This window comes from Carcharodon carcharias, chromosome 21 (assembly GCF_017639515.1).
Source record: "Carcharodon carcharias isolate sCarCar2 chromosome 21, sCarCar2.pri, whole genome shotgun sequence".
Classification (NCBI taxonomy): domain Eukaryota; kingdom Metazoa; phylum Chordata; class Chondrichthyes; order Lamniformes; family Lamnidae; genus Carcharodon; species Carcharodon carcharias.
The window spans coordinates 36,604,955-36,621,817 of record NC_054487.1 but is presented as its reverse complement, the minus strand read 5'-3'; the positions used below and the strand labels follow the sequence as shown (position 1 = coordinate 36,621,817).

At 42.3% G+C, this 16,863-nt stretch overlaps 1 protein-coding gene across 1 annotated transcript in view; it reads right to left on the bottom strand.

The window, feature by feature from the left end:
• The window catches only part of ttll12 (tubulin tyrosine ligase-like family, member 12), a 48,716-nt gene extending 34,159 nt beyond the window's left edge, over positions 1-14,557 (bottom strand). Inside the window, exons 1-2 of the mRNA XM_041215401.1 lie at positions 14,378-14,557; positions 4,796-4,956 (exon numbers count right to left, since the gene is read on the bottom strand). Of these exons, the coding sequence (XP_041071335.1) occupies positions 4,796-4,956; positions 14,378-14,491 (275 nt within the window). The 5' untranslated portion in view covers positions 14,492-14,557. The remainder of the gene's footprint in view (positions 1-4,795; positions 4,957-14,377) is intronic.
• Positions 14,558-16,863: the final 2,306 nt, after the last annotated feature.

Here is a 16,863-nt window from a genome sequence, read left to right as displayed (position 1 = left end):
ATACCAGAAATTATTACTGAAAGTCCTGCAATGAACAAAGCTTTTAATGTAAAGCAACAAAATACAAAACATGCTAAAATTAATTTTTCACCATATGTAAAAAAAAGGACACAACAGTCTAAAACACAGGTTAGAAACCACATGCTTGCCTCAAAAATGGGGCAACAAAAGAAATCCACTTGTTAAGAATGTCCTGACATGTTCATTTCATCCATCATGTTCACTCAAAGTTAGGATTCGTCTCCATGCTGTATCTCACTATTTCTATCAAAATAAAGAACATGTTCATTTTATTCTTCAATGATCCATTCCTGCATCAACTCATCTGCTATCCAAGCCATTGGTACTTAGCACTTGGTAAGGATTCTCTCCATAGTCTTCCACCAGGGAATTTTCACAGGACTTCTGGACTTGACTATTCGTCAGCCTTCCACTGTTACCCCACCACAAACCTATGCCCATTCAAAACTCTGCTGCCCGCATCGTAACACTGTCAGAATCTCATTCCCCATCACCCCTGGGCTCACAGACCCACACTGACTCCCAGTCCAATAGCTCAAATTTTAAAATTCTCATATCAAGTAAAAACAGAAAATGCTGAAAAAACTCAGCAGGTCTGGCGGCATCTATGGAGAGAAACCGAGCTAATGTTTCGAGCCCGTACGTCTCTTCTTCAGTTCTTCAAACTTAAAATTCTCATCTTAGCTTTCAAATCCCTCCATGGCCTTATCCCTCCCCATCTCTCTAACCTGCTCCAGCCCTGCAACTCCACAAGATCTCTATGCTCCTCTAATTCTGGCCTCTTGCACATCCCTGATTTTAATGGCTCCACCATTGGAAGCCCTGCCCTAAGCTACCTACCTCTTAAGTTCTGGAATTCGCTCCCTAAACCTTTACGCCCCTCTACTCTTTTAAGGTGCCCCTTAAAACTTACTTCTTTGACCAAGCTTTTGGTCACTTGTTCAAATATCATCCAATGTGGCTTGATAACAATAATGGTCCTCGGAAATATCTGGGGCATTTTAAAACGTTAAAGGTGTTACATAAATGCAAACTGTTGTTAAATTCTTCAATTGAGTTTTCATTGCACTAAGCAGAAATCTATTGTGCAAATGAGTAATTTGAACCACAAAGCAGTTACGTCAAATAATTTTTGCTTAACATTAAGATAACAAAAATTTGCATCACTATAGTGCCTTTAACTAGAAAATAAAACCAAAAGCATTTCATGGAGATGTATCAAAAACAGATGTGGAGCCAAAGAAGGAAATATTAAGAGGGGTGATCAAAAGCTTGACACAGGAAATGGATTTAGAGATCAAGATATTCAGGCGGGGAATTCTGGACAAAACCCTGGGATTGCTCAAGGGGAAACTTTGAGATTCCAAGCCTGGGATGACTGCAGGAGGGAAGGACAGTTAAGGATCAGTAATGGCAAAGTATCTGAAAGGGCAGAGTTGAGAAGTGGCATGGCCAAGTGAGAGAAAGGAAGGATTGAGAATGGAAGGGTTCAAGAGCGGCCTAAAATTTTCAAGAGACATAGAAGCAAGAGGTTCAGGTGCAGAGATGCAGCCATAACACACAAGAAAATAAATACAAAGGATATTCCACCTTGTATATCCATAGCAGAGATGAAATCAGACACGTATTCCTCATTGAAGACAGGGAGGAGACAATATGAAACAGTCCAAAGTATGAGCACCATAAAGCTTTGTTGTGATGAAGTTGATTTGTTGACAGTGTGGAGTTAGCTTGGAGCAACCCACAACTAACATTCAAGCCTGGAGTTACAAGATGAGAGTGAATATGCTCAGGCAAACTGAGGTGTTGGTGAAGGCTGTCCAGAAGATTCAAAAACAGAAGTAGCCGAGAGATGACCAGGATCTGGGGAAGTTAATTCAGGGCCCAACAAAGGTGCTCAATAGCTTCTCGTGGTGGTGATGTGCACTAATGGAGCCGATGCAGCAGCAATGAAGCAAGGGGCAGTGGGATTGAAAACCAAAAAAATGCTACTGAGAGCACTGAAGATCAGGGAGCCGGGTTGGGTGAAACCAAGGGATCAGTGTGGATGTGTGAAGAAATCCAGTCAAAATGAGAGGTTATAAGGTTCAAGTAATTATTTTCCTACAAATGAGGGCTTACTTTTTTTTAAAAAGAGTTAATTTTCCTAAAAGGTTAAAAAAATTTACTATCTCTAATACTGAATGATCATGCATCCCTGAGTGAAAAAGCTTACCTCTTCTTAAAACCATAAGGGTAATTCCTGATAAGATGGTTTCATTCCTAAAGTCAGAAAGCTTATCACAAGGTAAAAGATTGTGCAAACCCTCACAAAAGCTACCAGTGTAATATTTGATAAGGCGGTTTAATGATTGTAGCCTTAAATCAGTCAACTGATTTTTGACAAAACTGACTGAACTCAAATTTAACTCATTGCTTGTGAAACACAGTTAGATGAATCATGAGAACTGACAATCAAGAGTGCTCACAGCATGCTGGTCACTGGCTTTCTTATAACTGTACTGGATATTAGTAGTTATACAATCTTGTTTGGGAACTAAAGGGGGATGGACTTACTTACAACCGTCATATGTAAGAAATTAATTATAAAACTTGAAACACAGTATAAATATTGGAAGCACACATTGGGTTTTTAAGGTTTGCTTAGCTCACTTGAGCCATAAAGGTATTGTTATAGCAGGGCGATGATTATCCTCACCATAATTAAGTTCACCTTGCTAACTATATAGTCTTTTACTAACTCAGGTAAATGTTACTGTAATAACTGATAGGTATCTAACTTAAATATTTTGCTGTAACAATATTTGGATTTAAAAATTGGATTCTCTACTGGAAATAAGATTGGGTTGTCTATCTTTTCCTAGAACTATTAATATTGTGACTGACTGTCTCACCAACAGTGAATTGCATGCTTGGTTCTTTAATAAACTTGTATATAATTTAGAATTTATTTGTCTCTCAGTGTCTTCTGTGAGAATGGATGTTTTTTTAAAAAGTATTTTGGGAACTATTATATTATTCTGTAAAGAAAGCTGGCTGTCTGCGTGTGTGTGTGATTTAACTAAGCTGGGCAAGAGTTTGATAGGAGTCAGGCTGTCTGGGTGTTTAGAAACGTGAAAAAGGTTAAAGATGTTAAGTTTGAGGTACAAGTAAATAGGTTAGATCTAATATTTGCATTTTTAGATAATTTGAGAGGTTGTTGAATTTCAAAGGCGAGTCAGGAGTATCAAGGAAAATGTTCGCATTTTGCAGGAATCCATTGGTAAATAGTAGCGAGGATATCATATTTTTATTGTCCCAAAAACAACGACAAGATGGAAACATGAAAGATTTTATATTTGGAAGGGTTTGAGTTTCAAAGGGGTGTGAGAACAATTGAACTGAGATGATGGGGGAAAGAAAGTATATTAGAGTTACTGTGTATAGCTGTTGAAGGAGAGAGAGCCAGAGATAGCTATTAAGCTGGATAGTTGTCAAGCTGGAGATGGCTGGAGATAGCTGAGCTGTTTGAGCTGTTGAGAAGTCTTGGGCTACAGCAAGCAGTTTGATTCCGAAGTGAATTCCATAGCAAAGCGGAAGAGGTGCGGGTCATGTGGTACAACGTTACTGAAGCTACAGCAGTCTGCCTTGTGAGATATTACTGGATTCTATATTAAATATCTATAAGGGATTGTTGCCTGGAAAATGTTTACTTGTGGTTTTGACCAAGTAGTGTTTTGGGGGAATGCTTTGTAAGACTAACCTTAATTGTGTAACTGTAAATCTTGCATGCTTAAGGTTTTTTTTGTTTAATAAACTTTCAATTTTTAAAACCCATAGGTGCTACGGACCTCCTACTGCTGAGATTGGTACATATTCTTCTCGTTATTAGAATACAAAAAAAACATTGTGGCCTGCAAGCCAAGTTTCCCATGGGGATTTGGTTTGCGCAGCAAGTTACACCAGCCGTAGTTATAACACTTCTGCATCACTAACTCATGAACCTTATCTCCATATGCTCTTTGGTGGAGGGGTAAATTACTGTGGAGAGATTTCAAGACTCTTATAATATCGATGCTATTATAATCTGGCTGAAACTTGTTAAAAATACTATCGGGGGAGAGTAATATTCTCAGCTTGTTCTGTCCCTTTGAGAAGAATTAGACCAGTCCTTCAGACCCATGTTCCTTTAAGATTTGGCTTTCTTACTCTTAAATTGAGTGTGAACATCTGGAAAGTGCGCCTGATGCAGGATTGTCCCAAAAAAGGGCTGGGTTTATCAGCCACCATAGGTGAAGTGCAGCGGGAAGCAAACAAAATCTCTGCTCTAACACAGTCTAGTGAAAGGATAGAACTAAATTGACCTAAAGCAAAAAGGTACAGTAAACTTTACACTTTTACATTGAGGCAAAACAGTTTTGGGTCAACATTATCACTGTGTGGGGGTACCAATCTAAAGAACATTTAATGTACTAAAGTCCAGAGGTGCAAGATGCCCTTCCAGGGGCCCATTCAATCATTATTTATGCAGGAAAAACACACAGTATAACTCCAAGCTAAAAGACTCCCTCTTCAGAAAAGTGCTTCACATGTGAAGTAACTCACCATTGACGCAGTTCACAGATTACTTTATTTATGTATTTTAGAACGTTTCATTTGCAGAAACAAGATGGAGCTGAATTGCTCTTCAGAACACTGCGAACAAATGCTTCCATTCTTAGCAATGTTTAGTGTGAAAAAAGTGGACTGAACCAAGTTTTCACATAAAATATTTTTCTATGAAACAATTCCTTACCTATTAATGTCTGAAGCCTGAAGACCATCTTCTTTGGTGATAATGACTTTGTAAACAGGTGGTGTGCCAGGGTTAAGTATTATCTTTTTCTCTTCTGCATCTTCATCAACCTCATCATCTTCCACTTGCATGATCCCAAATACCTCACCTGCATCGAACACCTGAAGACAAAATGTTACACTAACTTTGCAAAACTGGAGAAAAAATGGAAAGAGCGTAAACCTTTAAGGAAATGCCATATTTATGAGAAAAGTCTGGCAAATTGGCTTTCATTTTCTACTTTTATGCCTCTTCAATTAACTCACTAAAATAGAATATTGGGTCACACATTTCATTGTTGTTTACGGGATGCTGCTGTACGTACAAATTTCCTACATTACAATAGTCACTGCAAGTACTTAATTGTTTATAAAGGCTTTGGGATGACCTAAGGCCAGGAAGGGCACTGTTTAAAGGAAGTCCTTTACTTCCTTCACTAACTGATCCAATCATTGGTTGCCATGATTTGTTTTGATTTTCATAACTGAAATTCAGATTCAAAGCTAACTGGCCGCTCCATTATTTAAATGAATGATGAATGTTCAAAATTCAATTGGCTCCTCTTCTCAAGCTGATAATTCAAAAATCAGTCTGGCAGCATGTGCATCAAAGTAATTTTAAGTTCTATGTAGTGATTGAATTTGAAGGGATACCCATCAACCCAAACCTAGGCAAACAAAAATGCTACATTTTTGACCCTGCAGAGAAGTTACAACACAAAAACACTCCACCTTCTAAAACATGTCCTTTTATCAGGAACCTATTGGATACTTGAAGAACTCCTAGTGTTTGTCCTCTACCGCAAACAGTATTAATCACATTCACAACCCCTTTCCCTTGAACCTCTTTGTTCATTCTCATATTCAATCTAATCTCGCATATTACAAATAGCTTCAGCCACTAACCCAGGAAATAGTCCACATCCTCACAGCTCTGTGCAAAGAAGTTTCTCCTGCCCTAATTCTCTTACATTCAATCTTGTACATATGGCCAGTTGTTCTTGACCCATTATGATCTTGAGGGAGATCATTACTTTTAAAAAGAAATTCAAATTCCCAGTTTCAGGTTTTAAACAAGAACTTTTACCGTACAAGACTTAAACAAAGCCAGTACTACTAACTTAACACATTCTATAAACCCGAAAATCTCAACGAGTCACTCTCCGTTCTATTGTCATTTCTGCTGAAGTGTTGCCCTATACTTTCAAGGATCTTGAGCTTTCCTTCACTTCTCCTGGGACCAAACCAATGTGTGTCACAGTTCTCAGGAATTCACTTTTTAAAAATGTGTTCATGAGATGTGGGCGTCATTGCCTAGACCAGCAGTTATTACCCATCCCTAAAGGTGGTGGTGTGTGGTCTTCATGAACTGTTGTAGTCCATGTGGTATAGGCACACCCACAGTGCTGTTAGGAAGGGAGTTCCAGGATTTTGACCCAACAACACTGAAGGAACAGCAATATAATTCCAGGTCAGGATGGTGTTAGACTTGGAGGAGAACTTGCAGGTGGTGCTGTTTCTATGCATCCGTTGCCCTTGTCCTTCTAGGTGATAGAGGTCACGGATTTGAAAGGCGTTGTTGAAGGTGGCTTGGTGAGTTGCTGCAGTGCATCACTTTGATTCTCCTCAGTGTTCCTGCTATTCACCAACTGTCTTGGGGTTCCTCCACTAGGATTTGGCCAGGCAACACCCCACCCCACAGCTCTCCTTAAGCACCTTGTGGACCCCCAGCTCAGGCATGGATTTCACTGCCGCCTTGCTTAGTGGTCTACAGCTCCTGGCAGTTTTCTCTCTCTCTCTGTTGTTTCCAGGTTGTGCCAGCTCCAGGTGTGAAAACTACTTGCATCTGTGAGAAACTCGCTGATAAATCCGAAACAAAAGACTGCCTCCCTATCCCTGGCAACTCTGGGATGTCCCCGTTGAGATTTCAACTAATTAACTTCACCTTCCAAAACATGTTTGATCTGAAAACTATATGGATACTTTAAGAACTTCCCTTGTTTACCGGGCGCTTTCCAAGCTTTCTTTGATCTGGGGAAATTGCATGAATAATTTGTCCCTCTAATAGGCCCAATTGCAATCTTATCAGACTCCTTGGCTCCATTAAAAAGTGAAGAGCGGACCAGCTGTAGTTCATTGTTTCACACCTGTAACTCTAACCCCTTTAAGGAAACATTGCCATTCAAAGGATGGTCCATCATCATAATGCTGTTTAACAGTTCTCAAACCAGGTTTCTCCCCACCCCATCCCATTTATCTTACATTTAAAAATTCAATTCCCAAAACATATGAATCATGAAATTAAACATTTTTGCAGTATCTCTCAACTACTGGAAACAGTTTGGTTCTATATACCCTTTTTCATCCTTTCATAATTTTAATCATTTCTAGCATAGTGCCAATGCAATACTTTCTTGATAAAAAAACATTCAAGATTTGGGCTTGCCACAGAGATTGATATAACTGAATTACTTGGTAGGTTACTTCAAAAGATAGTGAAGAGTCAATCACGTTGGTGTGGGACTGGAGTCACATATAGGCCAGGCTACACAAGGACAGCAGGTTTCCCCAAAAAATTAGTGAACCAGTTGGATTTTTACAATAATCTAACAGTTTCATGGTCACTTATTCTGGCAACCAGTTTCACAGAATCTCAGAAGCAATTCTATAAACTGCAATATTACTAGATCATTAGACCTTTTCATTTAATGTCTTGAAATCAAACCATCAAATCTACATTACCCACATGAAAACATAGACTCACTACCAAGAGACAGGATACACTATGTACTGGGACATTAAATTTACGTGAAATGGAAAAATGTAGCTTCAAATCCTACATTCCACTCAGATCCGAATTTGGGCTACACAAAGCAATAGGTGGAAACCCAAGTCTGTGTTTGTGTGTGTGTGTGTGTGTGTGTGTGTGTGTGGGTGGTGCCGGAGGGGGGGGGGGGGGTGGTGTGTGACGTACAGTAAAAGGCAGAATTAAAGTTAGATGGAGGCATTATCATTAGATTGCTACTATACACGCTTATACAGCTAGCCAGAGATCAGTGGCAAGAGAACAATGCGACTGGAACAACTGGAGAATGCCACTGAACTGCTTTCTCAAAAAAGTCATCTGAAACCAAATTCAAATCAGGCAGGCTTGAGGATTTCAGGGGCGAAATCCCAATTAATCAGCAGATAACACAATATGAAGTAGTTTCTCGTCTGGCAACGGCTCAATTTTAAAATTGTCATGAAGGGATTTGAAAATAAGGATGACCTTGCCTCTCCTTATAGCTCTACAACCCCGAGATCTCTGTGTTCCTCCAATTCTAGACTCTTGCACACCACTGATTCTAATCACCCTACTCTTGATACACCTGCCTTCAGCTGTCCAACTGTAACCCCTAAATCTCTTCACTCCTCTCTTCCCCTCAAGCCACTGCTTAAAACATAGCTCTTGACTAAGCCTTTGACACCTTTCCTCTTGGCTCCTTAGGTGACGCAATGTCAAATTTTACTTGGTAATGCACTTTTGAAGCACCTGGCAGCATTTTTTAAATTCTTTCATGGGATGTGGGTGTCACTGGCTAAGCCAGTACTTATTGCCCATTCCTAATTGCCCTTATGAAGGTGGTGATGAGCTGCCTTCTTGAACCACTGCAGTCCATGTGGTGTAGGTACACCCACAATACAATTAGGAAAGGAGGCCCAAGATTTTGACCCAGCAACAGTGAAGGAAGAGTAAATATAGTTCCAAGTCAGGATGGTGTGTAGCTTGGAGAGGAACTTGCAGGTGATGGTGTTCCCAAGAATCTGCTGTCTTTGTCCTTCTAGGTGGTAGAGGTCATGGGTTTGGAAGGTGCTGTCTAAGGAAGCTTGGTGAATTCCTACAGTGCGTCTTGTAGATGGTACACGCTGCTACTGAGCATCGGTGGTGGAGAGCATGGATGTTGAAGGTGGTGGATAGGGTGTCAGTCAAGCAGGCTACTTTGTCATGGATGGTGTCGATGATGGACAGGCTTTGGGGTGTCAGGAGGCGAAGCACTTGCCGTAGAACTCCAAGCCTCTGATCTGTTCTTGTTGCCACAGTTTTTATATAGTTGGACCAGTTCAGTTTCTGGTCAATGGTAGCCTCCAGGATGTTGATAGTGGGGTATTCAAAAATGGTAATGCCATTGAATGTCAAGGGGAGATGGTTGGATTCTCTCTTCTTGGAGATGCTCATTGCCTGGCACTTTTGTGGCATGTGTTGATGCCAGTGTTGTAGCTGTACTAGAATAGTTTGGCTAAGAGTGCAGCTAGTTCTAGAGCACAAGTCTTTCGTACTATTGTTGGAATATTGGTCAGGGGCCCATAACTTTTGCAGTATCCTCTGCCTTCAGATGTTTTTTAATATCACGTGGAGTGAATCGAATTGGCTGAAAACTGGCTTCTGTGATGCTGGGGACCTCTGCAGAAGGCAGAGGTGGATCATCCACTCGGCACTTCTGGCTGAAGATTGTAGCAAATGTTTCAGTCTTATCTTTTGCACCCAGTATTAAGGATGGGGATACTTATGGAGCCTCCTCCTCCAGTGAGTTGTTTAACTGTCCATCACCATTCACAACTGGATGTAACAGGACTGCAGAGCTTAGATTTAATCTGTTGGTTGTGGGATCATTTAGCTTGGTCTATCACTTGCTGCTTATGCTGTATGACATGCAAGTAGTCCTGTGTTATAGCTTCACCAGGTTGACACCTCATTTTTAGGTATGCCTGATGTTGCTCCTGGCATCCCCTCCCCCACTCTTCATTGAACCAGGGTTGATCCCCTATCAGTAGAGTGGGGGGATATGCCAAACCCATGACATTACAGATTGCGGTTGTATTCAATTCTGCTGCTGCTGATGATGACCCCAGCATCTCATGGATGCCCAGTCCTGAGTTGCTAGATCTGTTCAAAATATATCCCATTTAGCACGGTGGTAGTGCCACACAACACGATGGAGGGTATCCTCAATGTGAAGGCAGGACTTCATCTCCACAAGGACTATGTGGTGGTCACTCCTACCAATACTGTCATGGGCAGATGCACCTGCCACAGGTAGGCTGCTGAGGATGAGGGCAAGTGGGTTTTTCTCTTTTGTTGGTTCCTTCAACACCTGCCACAGACCCAGTCCAGCAGCTATTTCCTTTAGCCAGCTCAGTCAGTACCGGTGCCACTGAACCACTCTTGGTGTTTGACATTGAAGTCCCCCACCCAGAGTACATTCTGTGCCCTTGTCACCCTCAGTGCTTCCTCCAAGTAATGTTCAACATGGAGGAGCACTGATTCATCAGCTGAGGGAGGGCGGTATGTGGTGATCAGCAGGAGGTTTCCTTGCCTATGTTTGACTGATTCCATGAGACTTCAAGGGGTCCAGAGTTGATGTTGAGAACTCCCAGGGCAACTCCCTCTCGCCACTGTGTCGTCACTTCTGGTGGGCAGGATATACCCAGAGATGGTGATGGTGGTGTCTGGGGCATTGTCTGGAAGGTATGATTCCGTGACTATGAATATGTCAGGCTATTGCTTGACTAATCTGTGAGACAGCTCCCCCCAGTTTTGGCACAAGCTCCCAGATGTTAGCAATGAGGACTCTGCAGAGTCGACGGTGCTGGGTTGTTTTGGTGTCGTTTCCAGTACCTAGGTGATCCGTCCAATTTCATTCCTTTATGTAGACTTTGTGGCCATTTTATACAAATGAGTGGCTTGTTAGGCCATTTCAGAGGGCATTTAAGAGTCAACCACATTGTTGTGGGTCTGGAGTCACATGTAGGTCAGACCAGGTAAGGATGGCAGATTTCCTTCGCTAAAGAGCATTAGCAAACCAGATGGGTTTTTACAACAATCAACAATAGCTTCATAGTCACTATTACCAAGACTAACTTTTCAATTCCAGATTTATTAACTGAATTTAAATTCCATCAGCTGCTGTGATGAGACCCGTGCCCCCAAAGCATTAGCTTGGGCCTCTGGATTTCTTGTTTGGCGACATTACCATTACATCAAGGCCTCCCTGCTAAAATTACAAAGGATTTACAGCACAGAAACAGACCATTTGGCCCAACAGGTCAATACCAGTGTATTTGCTCTCCCACCCCTCTTCTTCCAACCTCATTAATTTATCCTTCTATTCCCTTCTCCCTCATGTGTTTATCTAGCTTCACTTTGAATGCATCTATGTTACTCACCTCAACTATCCCAAGGTAACCAGTTCCCGATTTTGGGCAAAGTAGTTTCTCCTGAATTTCCTTTCAGATTTATTAATGCAGAGGTTCCCAAACGTTGTGTACCCCTATTCAGATTTACCAACTTTTTGTATACCCCTAAAGGCAGCTTCTTCTGTTAACTACCCAAGTTACCCGCATGACCACATTAAATCATTGTAATTACACAATACAGGTAAACGTATGTCCATAATAATATTCTTTTACTTACCATTGATGTGATGGATAAGCTTGTTGCAGCATAAGCATTTGAAGTTGGGAGAAAGAGATCAACGAAACCCCTCCCCCACCCCACAGAATTACTCAAACCGCTTGCCAATTCCGGTGCCCCCAACTCACTCGGCAGCCCCTACTCCCAAACAGAGTCCTATTCATTCTTTTCCACCTTTGTGAAATGGCTCCAACAGGGTGAAGGCCTCGGCCAAGCAGGCAGTGTCGGCCCAGCAGGGCGATGGCCTCGGCCAGGCAGGCAGTGTCGGCCCAGCAGGGCGATGGCCTCGGCCAGGCAGGCAGTGTCGGCCCAGCAGGTTGATGGCCTCAGCCAAGCAGGCAGTGTCGGCCCAGCAGGGCGATGGCCTCGGCCAGGCAGGCAGTGTCGGCCCAGCAGGTTGATGGCCTCAGCCAAGCAGGCAGTGTCGGCCCAGCAGGTTGATGGCCTCAGCCAAGCAGGCAGTGTCGGCCCAGCAGGTTGATGGCCTCAGCCAAGCAGGCAGTGTCGGCCCAGCAGGCAGTGTCAGCCCAGCAGGGCGATGCCCTCGGCCGGGCAGGCAGTGTCGGCCCAGCAGGTTGATGGCCTCAGCCAAGCAGGCAGTGTCAGCCCAGCAGGGCGACGGCCTCGGCCAGGCAGGCAGTGTCAGCCCAGCAGGGTGATGCCCTCGGCCAGGCAGGCAGTGTCGGCCCAGCAGGTTGATGGCCTCAGCCAAGCAGGCAGTGTCGGCCCAGCAGTCCGCTGACCTGTCGGTTAAGCAGTTGCCTCTCCCACTCGGGAGTGTTTTGGCCTGCAGCTGGTGCTTAAGCATCACCACCGCACTGGTGCTCAGGCTCATTCGCCATCGCTCACCTTCCCGCTGCTCCTCCAATCACAAGCTGTTTACACACAAACAACAAATTAGAAGGAGTAGGCCATTTGGCCCCTTGAGCCTGCTCTGCATTTGTTAAGATCATGGCTGATCTGGTTGTGGCCTCAACTCCACCTTCCTGCCTGCCCCCCCATAACCCTTGACTCCCTCGTCTATCAAGAATATGTCTAACTCATGTATTCACTCAATATATTCAATGACCCAGCCTCCACTGCTCTCTAAGGAAGTGAATTTCTTACAACCCTCAGGAGAAAAAGAATTCTCATCTCCATCCTAAATGGGAGACCTCTTATATTTAAACTGTGACCCCTAATTCTAATTTCACCCATAAGTGGAAACATCCTCTAGCATCCAACCTGTTAAGTCCACTCAAGGTCTTATGTCTCAATGAGATCACCTCTCGTTCTGCTAAACTCCAACAGCTACAGGCCCAACCTGTTCAACCTTTCCTCATTAGATCCTTTCATCCCAGGAATCAGTCACATGAACCTTCTCTACATTGCTTCTAATGCAATTTATGTCCTGTCTTAAATGGGGAGAACAAAACTGTACACAGTATTCTAGGCATGGTTTCACTAAGTCCTGTACGGCTGTAGCAAAACTTCCCTAATTTTATATTCCATTCCCCTTGCCATAAACAACAATTCCATTTGCTTTCCTAATCACTTGCTGTACCTGCATACAAACTTTATGTAAATCATGTACCAGGACACCCAGATCCCTCAGCACCACCCCATTCTGCAATCTCTCTTCATTTAAATAACATTCTGTTTTCCTATTCTTCCAGCCAAAGTGGACAAGTTCACATTTTCCCACATTATACCCCATCTACCAAATTTTTGCCCATTCTCTTAACCTGCCTATATCCCTTTGCAGAATTTTTGTGACTTCTTCCCAACTTGCTTTCCCACCTATCTTTGAGTCACCCACAAATTTAGCTACAATAGTCAGTTCCTTCATTGAAGTCGTCTCGCCGGTGTGCCAATTAGCAGCAAGTGCAGGAGAGGAGCATCCTGCAATTGGAGGAACAGAGAGCAGCAGGAAGGAGAGGTGATGTATTTGCCTGAGCATGTGTGTTTGGGAACCCCTGGACTACAGAGGGGATGGGAGGTGCGGAGGCAAGAAAAACATTCTCATCCTTGAAAATCCAGCATCACACAATTAAAAGTATCCCCTAAAAACATACACCAAAACCTCAAGTATACACATACCCCACTTTGGGAACCACTGTATTAGCGACTATAATTATGGCCCCTTGTCTGGTCGTCAACCCCATCAAACTCTTTCATAATCTTGAACATCTCCATCAGGCCATCGCTCAGTCTTCTCTTTTCTTTGCCTCAGCCTGTCCAATCTTTCCTGATAGGTATATAACCTCGCAGTTCTTTCATTCCAGCAAATGCTTTTTGAACCTTCTCTAATGCCTCTAGATAACATGGAGACCAGGGACTGTCTACGGTACTCCAAGTGTAGTCTAACTAAAATTCTATACAAGTTGAAATAACTTCCCTGCTTTTCAATTATACCCCTCTCGAGGTTTTATTTGTTTATATTTATCCATCACCCTGCATCGCTACTTTCAGTGATCCATGTATCTAAAGTAGAAATGATTGTTCGGATGGATGTCACAGGAACCTCGCCCAGTGCTCCAGCCAACATTTCTCCCTCAACTACCACCAGCAACAGATTAAGTAGTCATAGCAAGTATTACCTATCAAACAAGTAACTATATTTTAAAAATTAACTGGCAATGAACCGCTTTGGGACTTTCAGCACTCGCGACAGGCACTGCAGAAATGCAAATCTATTCGTTCGATGGCCCTCTCTCAAGGCCGATACTCTCAAAATCATCAAACCCTAATTTCCACTTAAGTTCCATGCTAATTCAGAGTTTTAAAAAAATCCCGATTTTTTTTTTTCCTGACAGTTGCCTCCTCGTCAAAAAAAATCCCCTCTTTAATCCAATTGCTGCAAGGGCTGAGATATCAATGCAAACTGGGCTTGTGAAAAGGAAGCGATCTGTCCCTAATCCATGCATAAAATATTTTGGGAAAACGAGGCAAATATTTAACAATTTAAATGAATAATTTTGTTATTTTAAAAAAGCAACTGGACGGCTTTTAATATTTTGCTCAGTGCACCGGAAGGGTTTGTAGCACATCCACCCACCCACCTACTATCCCAGTCTACAAATCTGCTGCTAGATAATAAAGCGCGACAACCTCATGTGCGAGTTTATGATGCAAACTCTTCCAGTAAAGCGGTGGCACTCCCGAGGTTTCCAACGCTACCCTGTGAATGTCTGTGAAAAGCTGGAAGTCTGCTTCCTGCTCCATTGTGTGAGCTCCTGGAGTAGAACGTGAGCCCGGAACCCACACCGCATTCTGTCTGCAACACGGCTTAAAGGGAATGTCCAGGCGCCGCCTGCAGGAACCAAACAGATCTCCCCCGACACAAAAAAAGTACTTGTGTCATCATCCAAACCATAGAATGGTTACGGCACAGAAGGATGCAATTCGGCCCTTTGTTTCCCTGCCGGCTCTCTGCGACAGCAACTCACCTAGTGCCATCACCCTGCCCCCAACGCCTTTTACATGTAATCCTACACGTTTTTTCTCTCTCTTCAGTTAATCAACCAATTCCCTTTTGGAAGCCTCGAAGTGTCTCCACCACTAAGGCAACACATTCCAGATCCTAGGGTTTGCCAACTCCTTCAGGATTGGTCTGGGGTCTCCAGGAGTTAGTGATTAATTTCCAGGATTTGGCCACAAGCAACACTCGCGGGGCGGGGGGGGGGGGGGAAGAACCACTGGCAATGAAAATGTAATGGTGTGTTTTTCATTTTCTTTGAACATGGCTATTTATTAATCATAAACTATTGGAAATGGAAAAAACACTTTAACCAGATTGACTTCTTTGAAGATGGGAGGTTCCAATGAAATCTCCAGAGATATATCATGGGTTGGCAACCCGAATGATCACTGTATATAAAAATGTTTTATCTTATGTCACATTGTTTCTCTTGTCATCTTAAATCTGCATCCTCTGGCAGCCAAAGTAAATGTTTTACTACTCACACACATCACTGAAATGAAATGTTCAGATTAACCTTTCTGAGTACCAAATGTCTTTTGAACCTTGTACGTCTGCTAACTGCTATAAATTATTTTTCTTATCACCAATGAGAACGGTTCTTCTCTATCTACTCTGATCAGACCCTTTATGATTTTGAACGTTTATCAAATCTCCCCTTAACCTTCTTGAAGGAGAACAGCCTAAGCTTCTCCAATCTATCCTTCAAACTGAAGTTCCTCATCCCTGTAGCCATTCTTGTAAATCTTTGCTGCTCCCTCCCTAATGCCTTTACATCGTTCCTAATGCCTTTACATCGTTCCTAATGTGTAGTGCACAAAACCAGACACAATACTCCAGTTGAGGCTGGGCCTATGTTTTATAAAGGTACAGCATTATTTCCCCACTCCAAATCTCAATAAAAAGAATTTGCTTGGTAACTATTAAAAACAAATTTCAATCAATCCAATTTATTCAGGCATCCCATTTCCATAGCTTCAGCATTGATGTGTTTTGCGTGGTATATTCAGGGACAACCTCTGAGTATCTGTTCTGAGCATTCCTGCCCAAACTGCGCTGTTAATTTTTGCAGATGACTAGTGGGATGTGGTGGCTAATTCTAGCTGTGTTGTCATTGGTTAACATTGTTCTATAGGGGTTTTTTAACAGTATTGATTAGAAGATAGAAGGCACAACTGTCCTAATTCTAAATCCATATTGGCACTGGAGATCCTACACTCGCAAAAAAAAAGACAGGGGCGGGGAGGGGGAAGATGAGGAGAAATTTGTTTACATAATGAGTTGCTTTGATCTGGAAAACATTACATGAAATGGCACTGGAAGCAGATTCAAGATCAACTTTCAAAAGGCAATTTGTCATATACTGTAAGAAGAGGGCATAGAAATGGATAGTGCTTTCAAATAGCTTGCACAGACATGATGGGCTGAATGGCCTTCTTCTCTGCTGTAAGATTCTATAATACTTCAACTGAGGCCAAATTATTGTATTATATAGCAATAACTTGCACTCTGCTCATGCACAATTTGCACTCTATTGCATTGCCATGTGATCAATACATATAGCTAGACTCTGAAATACTACACAGCTGTCCAGCTTCAGATTAGTGGAATTATGTCCGGCACCAAAAACTTCCCATTTCTGTTGTTTCAAATATTGTTGTTCCAATTTCTACAACTAACATGTATACTCTGCTTTCAATGGGACTTTGATTCAAGATCTCTCAGTTTAAACACAGCACTGAAAAAAGCAATGATAAAATGATAAAAACACAGGGCCATTGTGTGGCTCCATGTTATTTTCTGTTTTATAAAGTCCCTGCACAGTATCTTGAAATGTTTTATTACATTAAAGATGATATATAAATGAAAGCTGTTAATGTTCTGTCCACAAGTTTCCCTGATGTCTATTTCTACAATTGTAGTGTCCTGCATTAGCAACAATGCGTTGCATTTGTAACACAGCAACAAGTCCCAGGGCTAAAATCCAGGAATGTAATCGGGCTAAATTTGACACCAAGCTACATAAAGAGATTTTAGCACAGTGACCAAAAGCTTGATCAAAGATGAAAGGTTTAAGGAGTGTCTTAAAGGAAGAAAGTAAGGGAGAGAGACGGAT